This window comes from Orcinus orca, chromosome 2 (assembly GCF_937001465.1).
Source record: "Orcinus orca chromosome 2, mOrcOrc1.1, whole genome shotgun sequence".
In the NCBI taxonomy this organism is placed as follows: Eukaryota; Metazoa; Chordata; class Mammalia; order Artiodactyla; family Delphinidae; genus Orcinus; species Orcinus orca.
The window spans coordinates 168,560,703-168,573,010 of NC_064560.1; the positions used below are offsets into that span (position 1 = coordinate 168,560,703).

Consider the following 12,308-nt stretch of genomic DNA (forward strand, 5'->3'; position numbering starts at 1 on the left):
GGAACTCCACGTGATAGAAACTAGAACCCTGGGGGTCACCACCTCCCAAGACCATTGGGTTTAGCTACTGCACCCGCCGCCCCCTCCATCCTAAGGACAGATGCTAAATCTTCGAGCCCACCCCCAAGCTCTAGCGCCCAAAGCCATCAAGCTTTCCCTGCCTCAAGATCTTCAAAGGAAAAATCCTTCTCAGGTGCCCTCACCTGGTTAAATCCCACCACTCACCCACGTCAAGTCCCAACCCCGTGAAGTCTAGACATTCTAGAATCAAGTATCACACAAGAAATCCCAAGGATCTATTCTAACCCCTGCCGCGGTGTGGATGCTTCTTGCCCCTGGCCTCCATCTTTGGGGGCAGGGAGCCCGTACCTTTCCCAGAGCACCCACTGCATCCCCTGAGGTTCTGTATGTTATCCACAGTCAGCCTGCCCACAGGGTCTCCCTTCCGGGCCTGGTTCTGCATGTCAGAGTCAGTCAGAGTCGAGACCTTGCCCACGTGATAACCCTTCAAAGGTCTGGGGCCTTTCACCTGGGCTGGGCCTGGTCCCCAGGGCACCCCAGCCAGAACAACCGGCAACATCTCCCCCACCCCAACCCCAAGAGGGCTCCTTCCAGGTGATCCATTCCACTGCCTTTTATAGTCTACAGCAGTAAGCTTCACTTCATTAAAATAAACAAAGCCCATTCAGGGCCTCATCCAGTTTCCTGGCTCAGCAGAGCGGCCGTCCTGGCATGATCTTGGTGCTCAGCTTTTTTTTGTTTTCTTTTTTTAAATTTATTGGAGTGTAGTTGACTTACAATGTTGCGTTAGTTTCAGGTGTACCCCAAAGTGATTCAGTTATACATGTACATATATTCATTCTCTTTCAGATTCTTTTCCTATATAGGTTATCATTTCAGCTTGAAACGGGAGGGAGGATCTCAGAGGGAAGGCTTGGCCTGAAGGCAGCGAGAAGGTAGGGAATGGCTCATTTTAAGGAGGCTTTAGAAATCTTTTGAGAAGCGAGGCTGGTGCCGAAGGAGCTAGAGAACTCTGGCCAGCTAGGTTAGGTGACTCCCCAGAGATCAGAGGGGGGTCGTGAGCGTTCACACCCATGTCAGTCTTTGCTCCTTACCCCTCTGTCGAGACAACACAGCCAGCTTGACCTGCCACTTCAGAGCTGAGGAAAATCAGACATGAAATTTCTGTCCTGGGCCCCTGCAGAGGAGGCAGCAAAGCCTTGGGGTGATGGGAGAGCTTCAGACCTCAGCTCCAGAGCCCAAACCCCCAGGGTTTACTGGCTCTGCCATATGGAAGCAGTCTGGCCCAGAGCCTGTACTACACACTTCCATTCCATCAGCTTCTTCGAGCCTCAGTTTCCTTGACTGCAGAATGTGGCTGGTGACATGACAAGCCTGTTAAAGTATCCTGTCTAGTCAGCCACAGATCTGGAACTCAGCAAGTGCTATTCTCGCCCATCTTCTCCTTTCTTCCTCCCCTTTGGTATTCAGAGTCTTTACAAATATATTTTTTTAGGTAGTTGTTAAATGTTCCTTTCTAAAAATCTGGATTTCTGGCTTCTTTTGAAAAATTGGAAGATCTAGCAATGCTTGAAGAGTATTCCAACACAGCAACAACTGACCAGATCTACATGGCAGCTGCCCTGCTTAGAAGGGCATGTTCTCCCCTCTTCTCCCCACTCATCCCTATCGCTCACCCCAGCCCACATCATACGTCCTCTACTTCCCTGTTCCACTGAGCATCTGAGCTTGCACCAGACGACCTGAGTGGCAATTTCTTTGGCTTCCCATACCTGCTTGGTTGAAACTTTTTCTGCCAAGTCTTTTATTTTTTTATTTATTTATTTATTTTTTTTGCGGTACGCGGGCCTCTCACTGTTGTGGCCTCTCCCGTTGCGGAGCACGGGCTCCGGACGCACAGGCTCAGCGGCCACGGCTCACGGGCCCAGCCGCTCCGCGGCATGTGGGATCTTCCCGGACCGGGGCACAAACCCGTGTCCCCTGCATCGGCAGGCAGACTCTCAACCACTGCGCCACCAGGGAAGCCCATTCTGCCAAGTCTTGATTCCTCCCTAAGAGAACAAACTATTCTTTTCTTCTTAAGAGGCAGCGATTATTTTCCCACTCACAGAGCGAAGTATCCTGCTACGCACAAGCCCTTCGAACGTTTACTGAGCACTGACTGTGCGCATCACGCTGCTAGGAGCTGGGGCCACAAGGATGTAGAAGACGTGATCCCTGCCTCACAGCTGAGGGGTGGGATGCATAAGGCACCACCTGTGATGGCCTCAAGTACTAGCCTGAGTCCCTGGTAAGGCAGGGGTCAGCAAGCTTTTCCTGTAAAGGGCCTGATAGGAAATATTTTCGGCTTTGCAGGCCATATGGTCTCTGTCGCAACTATTCAATTCCGCCTGTAGCAGGAAAGCAGCCAATGATATGTAAACAAATGGGTATGGCCGTGTTCCCCTAGTTACAAAAACCCAGGTCAGCCAGGTTGGACCCCGTGGACTGCAGTCTGCCAACCGCTGTGCTCCAATTTCTCAGTTTGATGTTGATATATCAAATCCCTCAATTTCTAGAAAAAAAGAGGACTTTAAAGTCATCAACCGGAGAAGAGATCAGCTCCTACGGATTTACTGAAGCAAGACCCTCCAACCTCTGCAAGGAAAGGCCACCCTCTGGGGTATTTCTCTGGAGTCACTCAGACCTGAATTTGAGTTCTGGCTTTACCACTTGCTGATGATGGGACTTGGGACAAGTTAATCTTGTCAGGCATGTATTTTCCTTTTGTAAAATGGGGATAATAATTAGAGCCACCTCATAGGTGAGGGTGAAATGAGATCACTGGTGCAAAGGGCTTCAGCACAGTACCTGCTGCAGAGCAAGTGATCAGTAATCACAGCCAGGCTTGTATCTACAGTGAAGAAGTGAATGAATGGAGATGGTGTCTCACTCACCTTCTGATCTCTGGCACCATACAGCAGATGCCCAATGCATTGCAGAATCCCTAGGACACAGTTCTGACGGGGCCTAGTTATGGTATTTTATTCTCATCACCTCACGACCCTCCCTAAATCCTTCAGAACCATCACAGCGCACACAAGAAATTGTGCAACCTCCTTTTAACCATTAAGAACATGCTAATAATGGTTTAGACAATTTTTTTAAATTGAAGTAAAGTTGATTTACAATCTTGTGTTGGTTTCAGGTGTATAAAGAATTTTTTTGTAAGTAAAGGGCAGAGAGTCAAGAAGCTGCTCTACAGGGAAATGATATTAGAAATGTTCCTAAAGGCGTGTAGACAGCCATCCTGCAGGGGGCTGCCTCCACCCAGCCAGTGTCTGCACGCTCTCCCCAGACCGCAGAACTCTCTGCTTGGGACAGTGCAGTGCAGCCAGGCCTGTGGAAGAGGGAGGTGGCATTCCACATAGGTATATCCCACAGCGCTAGGATTCCGCGGAGGGGTTGCCAAGGTGCTGAGATTGGATGGAAAGTGCTGTTTTTACATGAAGGATCCACGGGGTCGACCAGATGGAGGTGCTGGGAGCCCTACTTCCAAATGCCCCCAGGGATGTCTAGAAGTGGGTGGGACATAAGAGTGGGTCTACGAGTCAGGCTGGAAAAGGCCAAAAGAAGCAGGAAGTTGTGGGGTGGGGAGAATCCCACTCCGGGGGGCAGCCAGGGGCAGGCCTTACTCACCTTCAGCTCCTATGGACACCAGCTTGACCCCCTTGCTGGCTATGAAGTCCAGGGCCTTGTTGACATTGGAGATCTTGTGCACCCTCATTTTGCCTCTCTCCGGCTTGGCCAAGCGTTCACCTGAACACAGACCGAGAGGGAGGGACAGGAAGTGAGATGCTATTCTCCGACTTCTCAGGTCTAAACTGCTTGCAGCCACTCAACAAGTCTGTATCAAGCCCCTAACATATGCCAAAGACTTGGCTGTGTGCTGGGAATGCGGGGGTGCACAGAACAGTTTGCTGCCTTCATACACTTATGGTCCAGGAGGAGAGACAGATCTTCATCAGAGAAACACATAAATGAACAAGCAGCCAGAGAGTAAATGCTTAAAATAAATGCTTTAAAAGAGACACAGCAGAGGAGGGCAGGCAGGAGGGCGAAAGAATTGTGAGGTGGTCAGGGGAGGCCTCTGAGTGGGAGGCAGCCAGGCCCAGACTGCAGGGAATGGTGACCAAGGCAGAAGGAACAGCATATGCAAAGGCCCCGAACTCCTAGCCTAGATTGTTCTGGCCTGGGGGAGCGTCTGGGTCACTCTAGAGTATTCTGGAAAAGTTCCCTGTGCTCTGCCAGAGTCCTCTCTCATTTGAGCACCACTGCTCTTGTCCGGTTACTGCCTCCCAGGGGTACCCTCGGCTCAGCTCTGAGTCAACCCCCCACCGTCACTCCACAGCCACTCCCCCACCCCACCCCACCCCTCCAGCTTCCCCAGGGGAGCCCCTGCTGCTCAGGCTTTTCGGTCAGAAGCTGCCGGGAAACAGGTGTTGAGGAGCAGGTTCTCCAAACACCCTGTTAAGAGCATAGACCAGAGGTGTCCAGGGACCTCCTGAAACCATCTGAAAAATGCATATGTACAACATGTGTGCCCATATCTGGGGAAGGGGCGCACAGCGTTCAGAGTCTCTAAGAGGTCAGGGACCCTAAAAGGCTGAGAACCACCATCCTAGGACCTGAAATTCAGGACCTTGCACCTGCCACGGTCTCCAGCCCAGCCCAGCAGTGCCCTCCCCGCTCCCTTCCGAGCACATCGACAGTCTGGCTGAGAGATCTCGAGGGGCAGGGTGGCCCTGATGCTGGGCCATGCCCACCCTGTCAGAGCGGCATTTCTCTGGGGGGCCTCCCAACTCCCCAGGGGGCCCCCCAGCTTCTAGAGAACAGAATTCCTGCCACAGATGTCATTTGGCCGAGCAGCTCCCAGGGAAGCACAGCTGGGTTTTTATTATTAAATCAAGACTTTCCGCTCACGGCTTTCCCAAGGCTGTGGCCATTGCCCCCGTCTCTGGCAAGGAACCCTACCGCCCTCCTGAGCAGATGAGATGCCGCAGGGCTCCCCTCCGATAGGATGGATGGAGGCAGCACCTCGTGCCCCCTAGAGCCCCAGCCCTTAGGTCCTGCTAAGCCTGAGTTCGCCAGCCAGCCCACCAGCCACGTACACTGGCTGGAACGGGGCTTCTCCAAGACAGTGGAGGCAGCAAGGATAGTGGTTCTGGGACTTCAATCAGCACAGAACCACCAGGAGGACCTGCTAACCGCAGACATCCAGTCCCCTTCCCCTGCTTCCTGAGTTTCTGATTTAGGAGGTCTGGGGTGTGGGCTGGGAACCTGCATGTGGCCAAGCAGTCCTGCTGATTCTGCTGGGTGGTCCAGGGACCACACTCAGAGGACCTCTGCAGGGAGCACCCTCTTCCTTTCTCCTGTTATCCTACCCATCTCCAGAAACGCTCAAGGAGGAAAAGGCAACATCTCGGTGACTCAATCTCTCCCCGCCCCACAGATGTGCACAGGCCGGCCCGTTCAGTGAGAGCATCTGGTGGGTATGCAGAAAAGTCCAGCGGGCAGTCAGTCACTCTAATATTTGTTGAGCATCACCTACGTGCCAAGTACAGGTCTAAGCACTTGGGATACAGATGAGACTGTCCCCACCCTAAGGGGCTCAGTGCGCAGTGGGGAGAAAACACATGAGCCAAAAATGATCCTGCTGCATGGCAAATGACACACTAGAGGAATCAACAGCCTGTTCTAGGAGCCCAGAGGAGGGCAGCCACTCAAAGCACGAGTGGGGGTGGGGGGTGGGGGGCGGTGGTAGTCAGGGAAGCCTTCCTGGAGGAAACGCCTAAGCTGAGTTTTGAAGAATGAAAAAGAACAATGCCAGGTTTGTTTAAACTAAGAAATGTTGGAAGAGAGGTCGGGAAAGACACTCTAAAAAGCAGAGGAGAACATATGGCAGTTCCTAAAAAAATTAAATATAGAATTACTCAAGGACCCAGCAATTCCACTTCTGGGTACATACGCAAGAGAACTGAAAGCACAGACTTGAACAGATATCTGTACACCATGTTCTTAGCGGCATTATTCACAATAGCCAAAAGGTGGGAACAACTCAAGTGTGAATTGACAGATGACTGAATAAACAAAATGTGGGATATGTATACACGATGGAATATTATTTGGCCTTAAAAAGGAAGGAAATTCTCATACATGCTACTTCATGGAGGAACTATGAGGACATTATGCTAAATGAAATAAGCCAGTCACAAAAGGACACATACTATGATTCCACTAATACGAGGAACCTAGAACAGAATCTGTGAATCAAGTTCACAGAGACAGAAAGCAGGATGGTGGTGGGCAGGGCTGCGGCAGGGAGAAGGGAACGGGCAGCTGGCATTGAATCGTATGGGGCCACAGTGTGGAATGCTGAAAAAGTCTGGAGATGGGTGGTGGTGACGGTTGCCCAACAATGTGAATGTACTTAATGCCTCTGTGTACATTTTAAAACGATCAAAATGGTAAATTTTATGTTATGTATATCTTACCACACACACACACACCCCACCCCACCCCACAGATTTCACCTGCAATGAAAATATTTTCAAGTATTGGGGAGTGGGGGAAGGCAGTCGGAGCTTGTGCAAAAGCACAGAAAACAGAGAGCGTGCCGTCTGGGGAGGACTGCGTGTGCCCCCAGTGTGGCAGAGGGTCTGAAGTCTGACACATTGTGGGGAATAGTTAGTTGAAAACACAGCAGGTGCCAGCTCATGAAGGATCCTGCTAGCTATGCTAAGGAATGTGGGCTGCAGGCGCAAAGCCCCAGAGAGGCAATGAAAAGTTTCAAGCAGGGAACAGCGCGACCATATTTGGGCCGTTGGACGGACCCTCTGGCTGCGTGTGGGTAACGGAGGGCGGTGGGAAGGGAGAAGCTGGGAGGAGGGGTCAAAGGCCTCTGGACATTATCTAGGTGACAGCTGACGCAGGCGCACTGACACCGTGAGGTAGCAGAGGTAAAAGAAGGATGATAGAAGGAAACAGAATGAATGAAACTTGAATGCCAAAGAGCAAAGGCATTGAACCCTGGGGCACATGTGGGGGAAGATGCCCAGTGCGACGCAGTGTTTAAAAGGAGGCTCCAGGGAGAAGGCTGGCCTGAGACTAGCCTAGGACCGGCGGCAAGGTGGAAGGTAAAGTGGAGAAAGCAGCCAAGATCCTCCAGTGCACAAGCTAGAATCTCGGGCCCTCCAACCTTTAAGGGATGGTGGAGGACAGGTATTCATAAGAAAGAGGAGATATGCATTGGAGAGGAGCTGTCCCTCCGGATATCTGGACACCCAAATTCCAAGCTGGGGGCTGGATAAGGGACTGGAATCACCTGGATACAGGTAGCCGTGGAGCCAGTGTTTGGAGATGGTCAGCCATGGTTGCTTTCCTGACCACAGAGTCCCAGCATTTGGAGAAGAGACCTCAGAGACCATCCTTCAAACCCCTCTTTATGCAAATGAGGATGCTGAGGCAGAAAGGCGGTGACTTGTCCGAGGGCACACAGGTAGTTGGCAGCAGGGCCAGGACCAAACTCAGTCTCCTTGTCTGAATTCACACGTCACCCCCAACTTTTTTCAAGACACCCAAAGCTACCATAGCCAAGGACAGAGCAGACGCGGAGGTGTCAGGGCAGCATTCCCAAAGTGGCAGAACCCAGGGGGCGGTGCCTGATCCTGGGCCACGGAGGCCCCACGCCTCTGGCATCACCGCACCTCTGCTCTGGCTCTCCCAAGGCCAGTGGTCCAGCTCACCTGAGATGACCTCCAGCAGTAGCATTAGCTTCAGGCCATCCCGGAAGTCCTCCTCGATGTTCTCGATCTGCGTCCCTGCCTTCCGGAGGTGGGAGTTGCACCATGCTGTAAACGTCTGCGCAAAGGAAAGAAGAGCAAGTGGTCAGTCTCTCCCACAAGCCACATGGTCTCTGAGGCCCTTAGGACCCGTCTGTCTCACGCCCTTTTTCCAGTTGTTCTGTATAAGGTGTTGGGCAGGCTGGTGTTGTCATCCTTGTTGGTCAAGACATCTAACCATAAAGGGTGAGAAACCCACACAGCAGAGCCCATAAAACCTCTCAGCGTGGTTGTTCCGCAGTCTCCTTCACCTCACCGCAGGGCAACAGCTGACGGGCCGCCCTGCAGGGCCAGTGGCATGGGTGGGCACCTTCCTTTAACAGCTCCCCTCCCAACCTTCCTCCCAAAACATCATCCCCAACCACACTGAGAAGTGGCACAATTCCATTCTTAGCAGTTCACCTCTTAGATTATAAGGCGTAGTTTCGATCTTCACAGTTACAAGGTCGAGGACCCCAGGGGTAAAGTATTAAGCCTCATTAACACCTTAGGGTAAGTGAGTTTATTAAATCCTTGTCCATCTGGCAGCTAGCTAAAGGAAAATTAATCAGTTTTGTTGGGGACAGAGTTCAGAGGGGCAGTGTCAGAATAAAGAGAGAGAAGTAAGTACCCCCATGGTGTATGTGTGTGTATTTGGGGTGGGAGGTGGAGGCATCTTAAGGTGCAAAAGTAAGAGCAAGAATTTCAAAAAGGGACCGTCACAAGACTAAATGGAAGACCACCAGCGCTGTAATTTTCTGATCTGTGGGGAGAGAGCAGCCACCTTGAAGCTTCTGTATTAGCCGACCATCAGGCAGGCCAAGCTATCCTGCGCCAACAGCACCCTCTGGTGGCTCACACAAGGAACAGCGTGACTCAACAAACGTGAGAAATAAACAGCATGCACTTCCATTTCGCTCGCCCATCCAAACAGAACTTGGGCAAGTGTCTCTCCCCAGCTGTCACAAACAGAGAGAAGAGCTCTCTTACTTTAGATCCAATCTATTCCTTGGCAACTCAAGACTCCTCTGCACCAAATGGTACTCTCAGCTACATAGGGGCTCAAAAGCCAACCTTCAGTCCCCCACAGCAGGGCCAGCCAGCTCTCTCCCCACCTGTCCTGCAAAGTGGCAATGGTGACAGTGTTATTTCTCGTAACAGCAAGCAACCACCCTGGAAATACTCCCCCTCTTCGGAAAGGTCACCAGACTCGTGACCCGACCACCACGTCCTCTTGCCCTGGGGAACTCCAAAGTGAAGTGGCAATACATGGGCAGGAGAAGTGCGCAGTGCCACAGCAGTGAGTACTGGGGAGAAGAGATGGCCGCGTAGGCTTATAAACCAACAGTTGACGAGCCTGTGGGCAAGAAGGCGAGCCAGCAGCCCACACGAGGTGGAGACAGGGGGCCGCACTATGACACCCCTCCAACACTGGGCCTCATTCTTAAATCATATCTCACTAGAGACTCAGCAACACAGGGTACTTCCCTCTCCCTGCAAACACTGCTCCACTCTAGGCCAGCCCACACCCATGATAGACAAGAGGGATGTGCGTGTGCTGTCCCAAAGCTTTCGTAAGCCTGGCACACAGCTTGGGGGTGGGCAGGGGACAGACACTGATCCCTCAGCCTGGAGTGTCCTTTATGTCATGCTTGGCTAACTCACACTCTTCTTCTAAGACTGGGCTAAGATATCACCTCCTCCAGAAAGCTTTCCTGATAGCCACCCGCCACATTGGGCTGATGTGTGAGCCCACGGCACCCTGCAACCCCTCTTTATCATTGCCCGTATCCCACTGCATGGTGGCCACCGGTCAGCTTCACACCTGGACTCACCCTAAAGTCTCGGGGCACAGAGTCACAGATGCAGCAGTGAACAAAATAACACAATTCCTTGCCCTGTGCAACGGACATTCTAGTGGATATAAAAGTGAGAACGGATGCAAAGTGGGAGGGTCCTGGAAGATCCAACCACACCTGGATGGTATCAGTGCAGGAGGGTGATGGGCCAAGCAGCGCTCTCAGAGACCCTCTGGAAGAGGAAGACAGCTCAGAGGAAAGGGGATGAAGCAGGGCAAGAGAGAGTATCTACCAGGTCCCCCTCCTCTCGTGTTGGCATTGCAAACCTAGCAGGGGATGAGAGCCTACTTAGTTTTTATTTTCACTGTGCTGTCAATTTTTTGATGTAAAAAATATTAAAGAATTTTTAAATCTTTAAAATAAATATGAATTTGTTTGTAGTTCCTTATTCTCTCCCAGCTGTCATGTGCCTGTATATGCACTTCTACCAGGGTGTCATCACACTGTACGTTGATGGAGGGGGGTGGTCATTTACCACCATCTTGCATTTCCACAGCACGTTACTCTCATCTCCCTCCCAGGCCCACACGTAGCTTCTGCCTGGGGTTTTCTGCTGACTTGGCAGGAAGTGGGTCACCCCAGCAGCTCAAAGGGATAGTTTTCAGGTCCAGTGGGGCCGGGGTCCTGGTGGGAATCCCCAGACCCCCGCAGCTGGAGGGGCTGTGAAATCTGTTTACCACCCAGTCGTGGAGAGGGGATGGGGTGAGAGAAAGGAGGAAGAGGCCACGTGGGTAAAAAGGTACCACTTTTGCAAGAGGAAAAGTGCTGTTGAAAGCAGCCAGCCCCATTTCCTGGAGAAGCCAGTCCCAGAGCCCTGGAGGCTGACACCACCTGTGTTTGCTCAGACACCCACACAAAGCCCTGCCTCTGAGGCCTCAGGGGCTGCACTTGGTTAAAACCCCAAGCTCCCTTCCCGGCCCCTACAGGTGGCTGCTATGAAGGGGCCTCTGCCACCTCCCCAGCAAGCAGCTCGAAGCTCAGGTCATGGAGGAAAGGGTAACTCAGTGATTAAGAACATGCACTTGGGGGGGCACCAGATCCGGTTCAGCGCTCAGACCCACTCTTTACCAGTCTGCAGGTGAGACCTGCAGACTCACCTCCCTAAACCTCGGGTCCCTTAGCAGCAAAACAGGGATAGTAACAGCACGCTATAAAAGTCAGGCAGATTAACTAGAAAATATTTATAAAGTGCCTACCACGTAACACGAGCTCCATAAATGGTAGGAGGGAGGAGAAAAGCTAGCTCCCCTGGAAGCTCCGGGGGAAGGGGCTCAGAGGACTCGGCCCCCCATGCTCCCAGCCCACACCCTTCCCCCAGCCTCCAGCCACTAAACTCCGTCCTGGGTTCCACCCTGGCAAGTGCTGCGCTGTGTCCCCAAGATCACAGCTTGTGTCTGGGGACTCTTTTTCTTTGAACAGGTGCTGATGTGTTATGCGGAGGGGGCTCAAGTTGCGGTATGGGGGCAGAAAGCTTGTGACTTTGACCGTGGCCTCGTGGATCCCCAGCAGAGGAGGCTGACGGGGCCTGAGAGGGGAGACAGCAGGGTCAGGAGCGAGGTCCTCCACGTACACCGCACAGCCACGCTCTCTCCTCCGGCACAGGCAGGCCCTAGACTTGAAGCCTGAGCTCCCACATTATGACAGAGGGGGACACCTGCCCCTTAGCAGGAGGAAAAGCAAACAGCCACAAGGGATGCCCATGGCTAGAGACCCTGGCCCCATGGCCTCCAGCCCAGATGCCCCAGCATGGTGGGCAGTGCTACCCCAGCAGGGTTACGGTCCAGCCTCATTCAAATAAAGGGCAGGTGGCATCTTGTTGCCTCACTCCCAACCAGGCCCTGCCCTATCCGACCTTCCGCTTGCCCCAAGAGCCCCGTCAGGGGATCCTAAGGAGATAGGAGGAACTGATGGGCTTTCTGTGGACCCACTCTTGCAGAATGAGCTCGGGTGTGAAGACAGGTCTCAGGAAAAAGGGCCTGGGCACCATGCTGGAAATGCTCCCAGAGCTACAGTGAGGGCTAGCTTAGGTCTCTTCTCAGCGCCTCTCTCCGCACTTCACCTACCTCCAGCTCCACTGCACAGCCTCGGAAGGCCCTGGACAGAGAGGGAGGGGCTGGCAGAGAACCCAGACTCCTGTTCAACTTCTCACTGACCTTGAAGCATCTACCCATGTTTAATCTGGCATAAAGGTGATTTTAAGGAGACACAGTTTAACTATCCAGTACTGTAGCCCAAGGTTACAAATGGGCCAGGCCAGGCTCCAACCCAACAGGGGGTGAGGGAGTACAGGACACTTGAGCTGGGCCAAGGCCCATGGAGTTGATGGAGAGAGAAGCATCTTTGTCTACCTTCTCTGTGGGTCTCACAGTCCTGCTTTCACACAGAATCCTCTAAGGGCTTTCCATTACCATTATATCTTTAACAAGTATCCTATCCATATATTTCCTTTTTTTTTTTTTTTTTTTTTTGGCTGCCGCAAGTGGCTTACAGGATCTTAGTTCCCCAACCAGAGATCAAACCCAGGCCCCAGGCAGTGGAAGCACCGAATCCTAACCACTGGACCACCAGG

At 52.4% G+C, this 12,308-nt stretch overlaps 1 protein-coding gene across 4 annotated transcripts in view; it reads right to left on the bottom strand.

Annotated features, from left to right (window-relative positions):
* Window positions 1-12,308, bottom strand: part of ACTN1 (actinin alpha 1) — a 95,629-nt gene that overhangs the window by 35,088 nt on the left and 48,233 nt on the right. For all 4 annotated transcript variants that reach the window (XM_033432566.2, XM_033432442.2, XM_004262158.4 and 1 more), the window contains exons 2-3: window positions 7,806-7,920; window positions 3,700-3,819 (exon numbers count right to left, since the gene is read on the bottom strand). In XM_033432566.2, coding sequence (XP_033288457.1) covers window positions 3,700-3,819; window positions 7,806-7,920 — 235 coding nt within the window. The remainder of the gene's footprint in view (window positions 1-3,699; window positions 3,820-7,805; window positions 7,921-12,308) is intronic.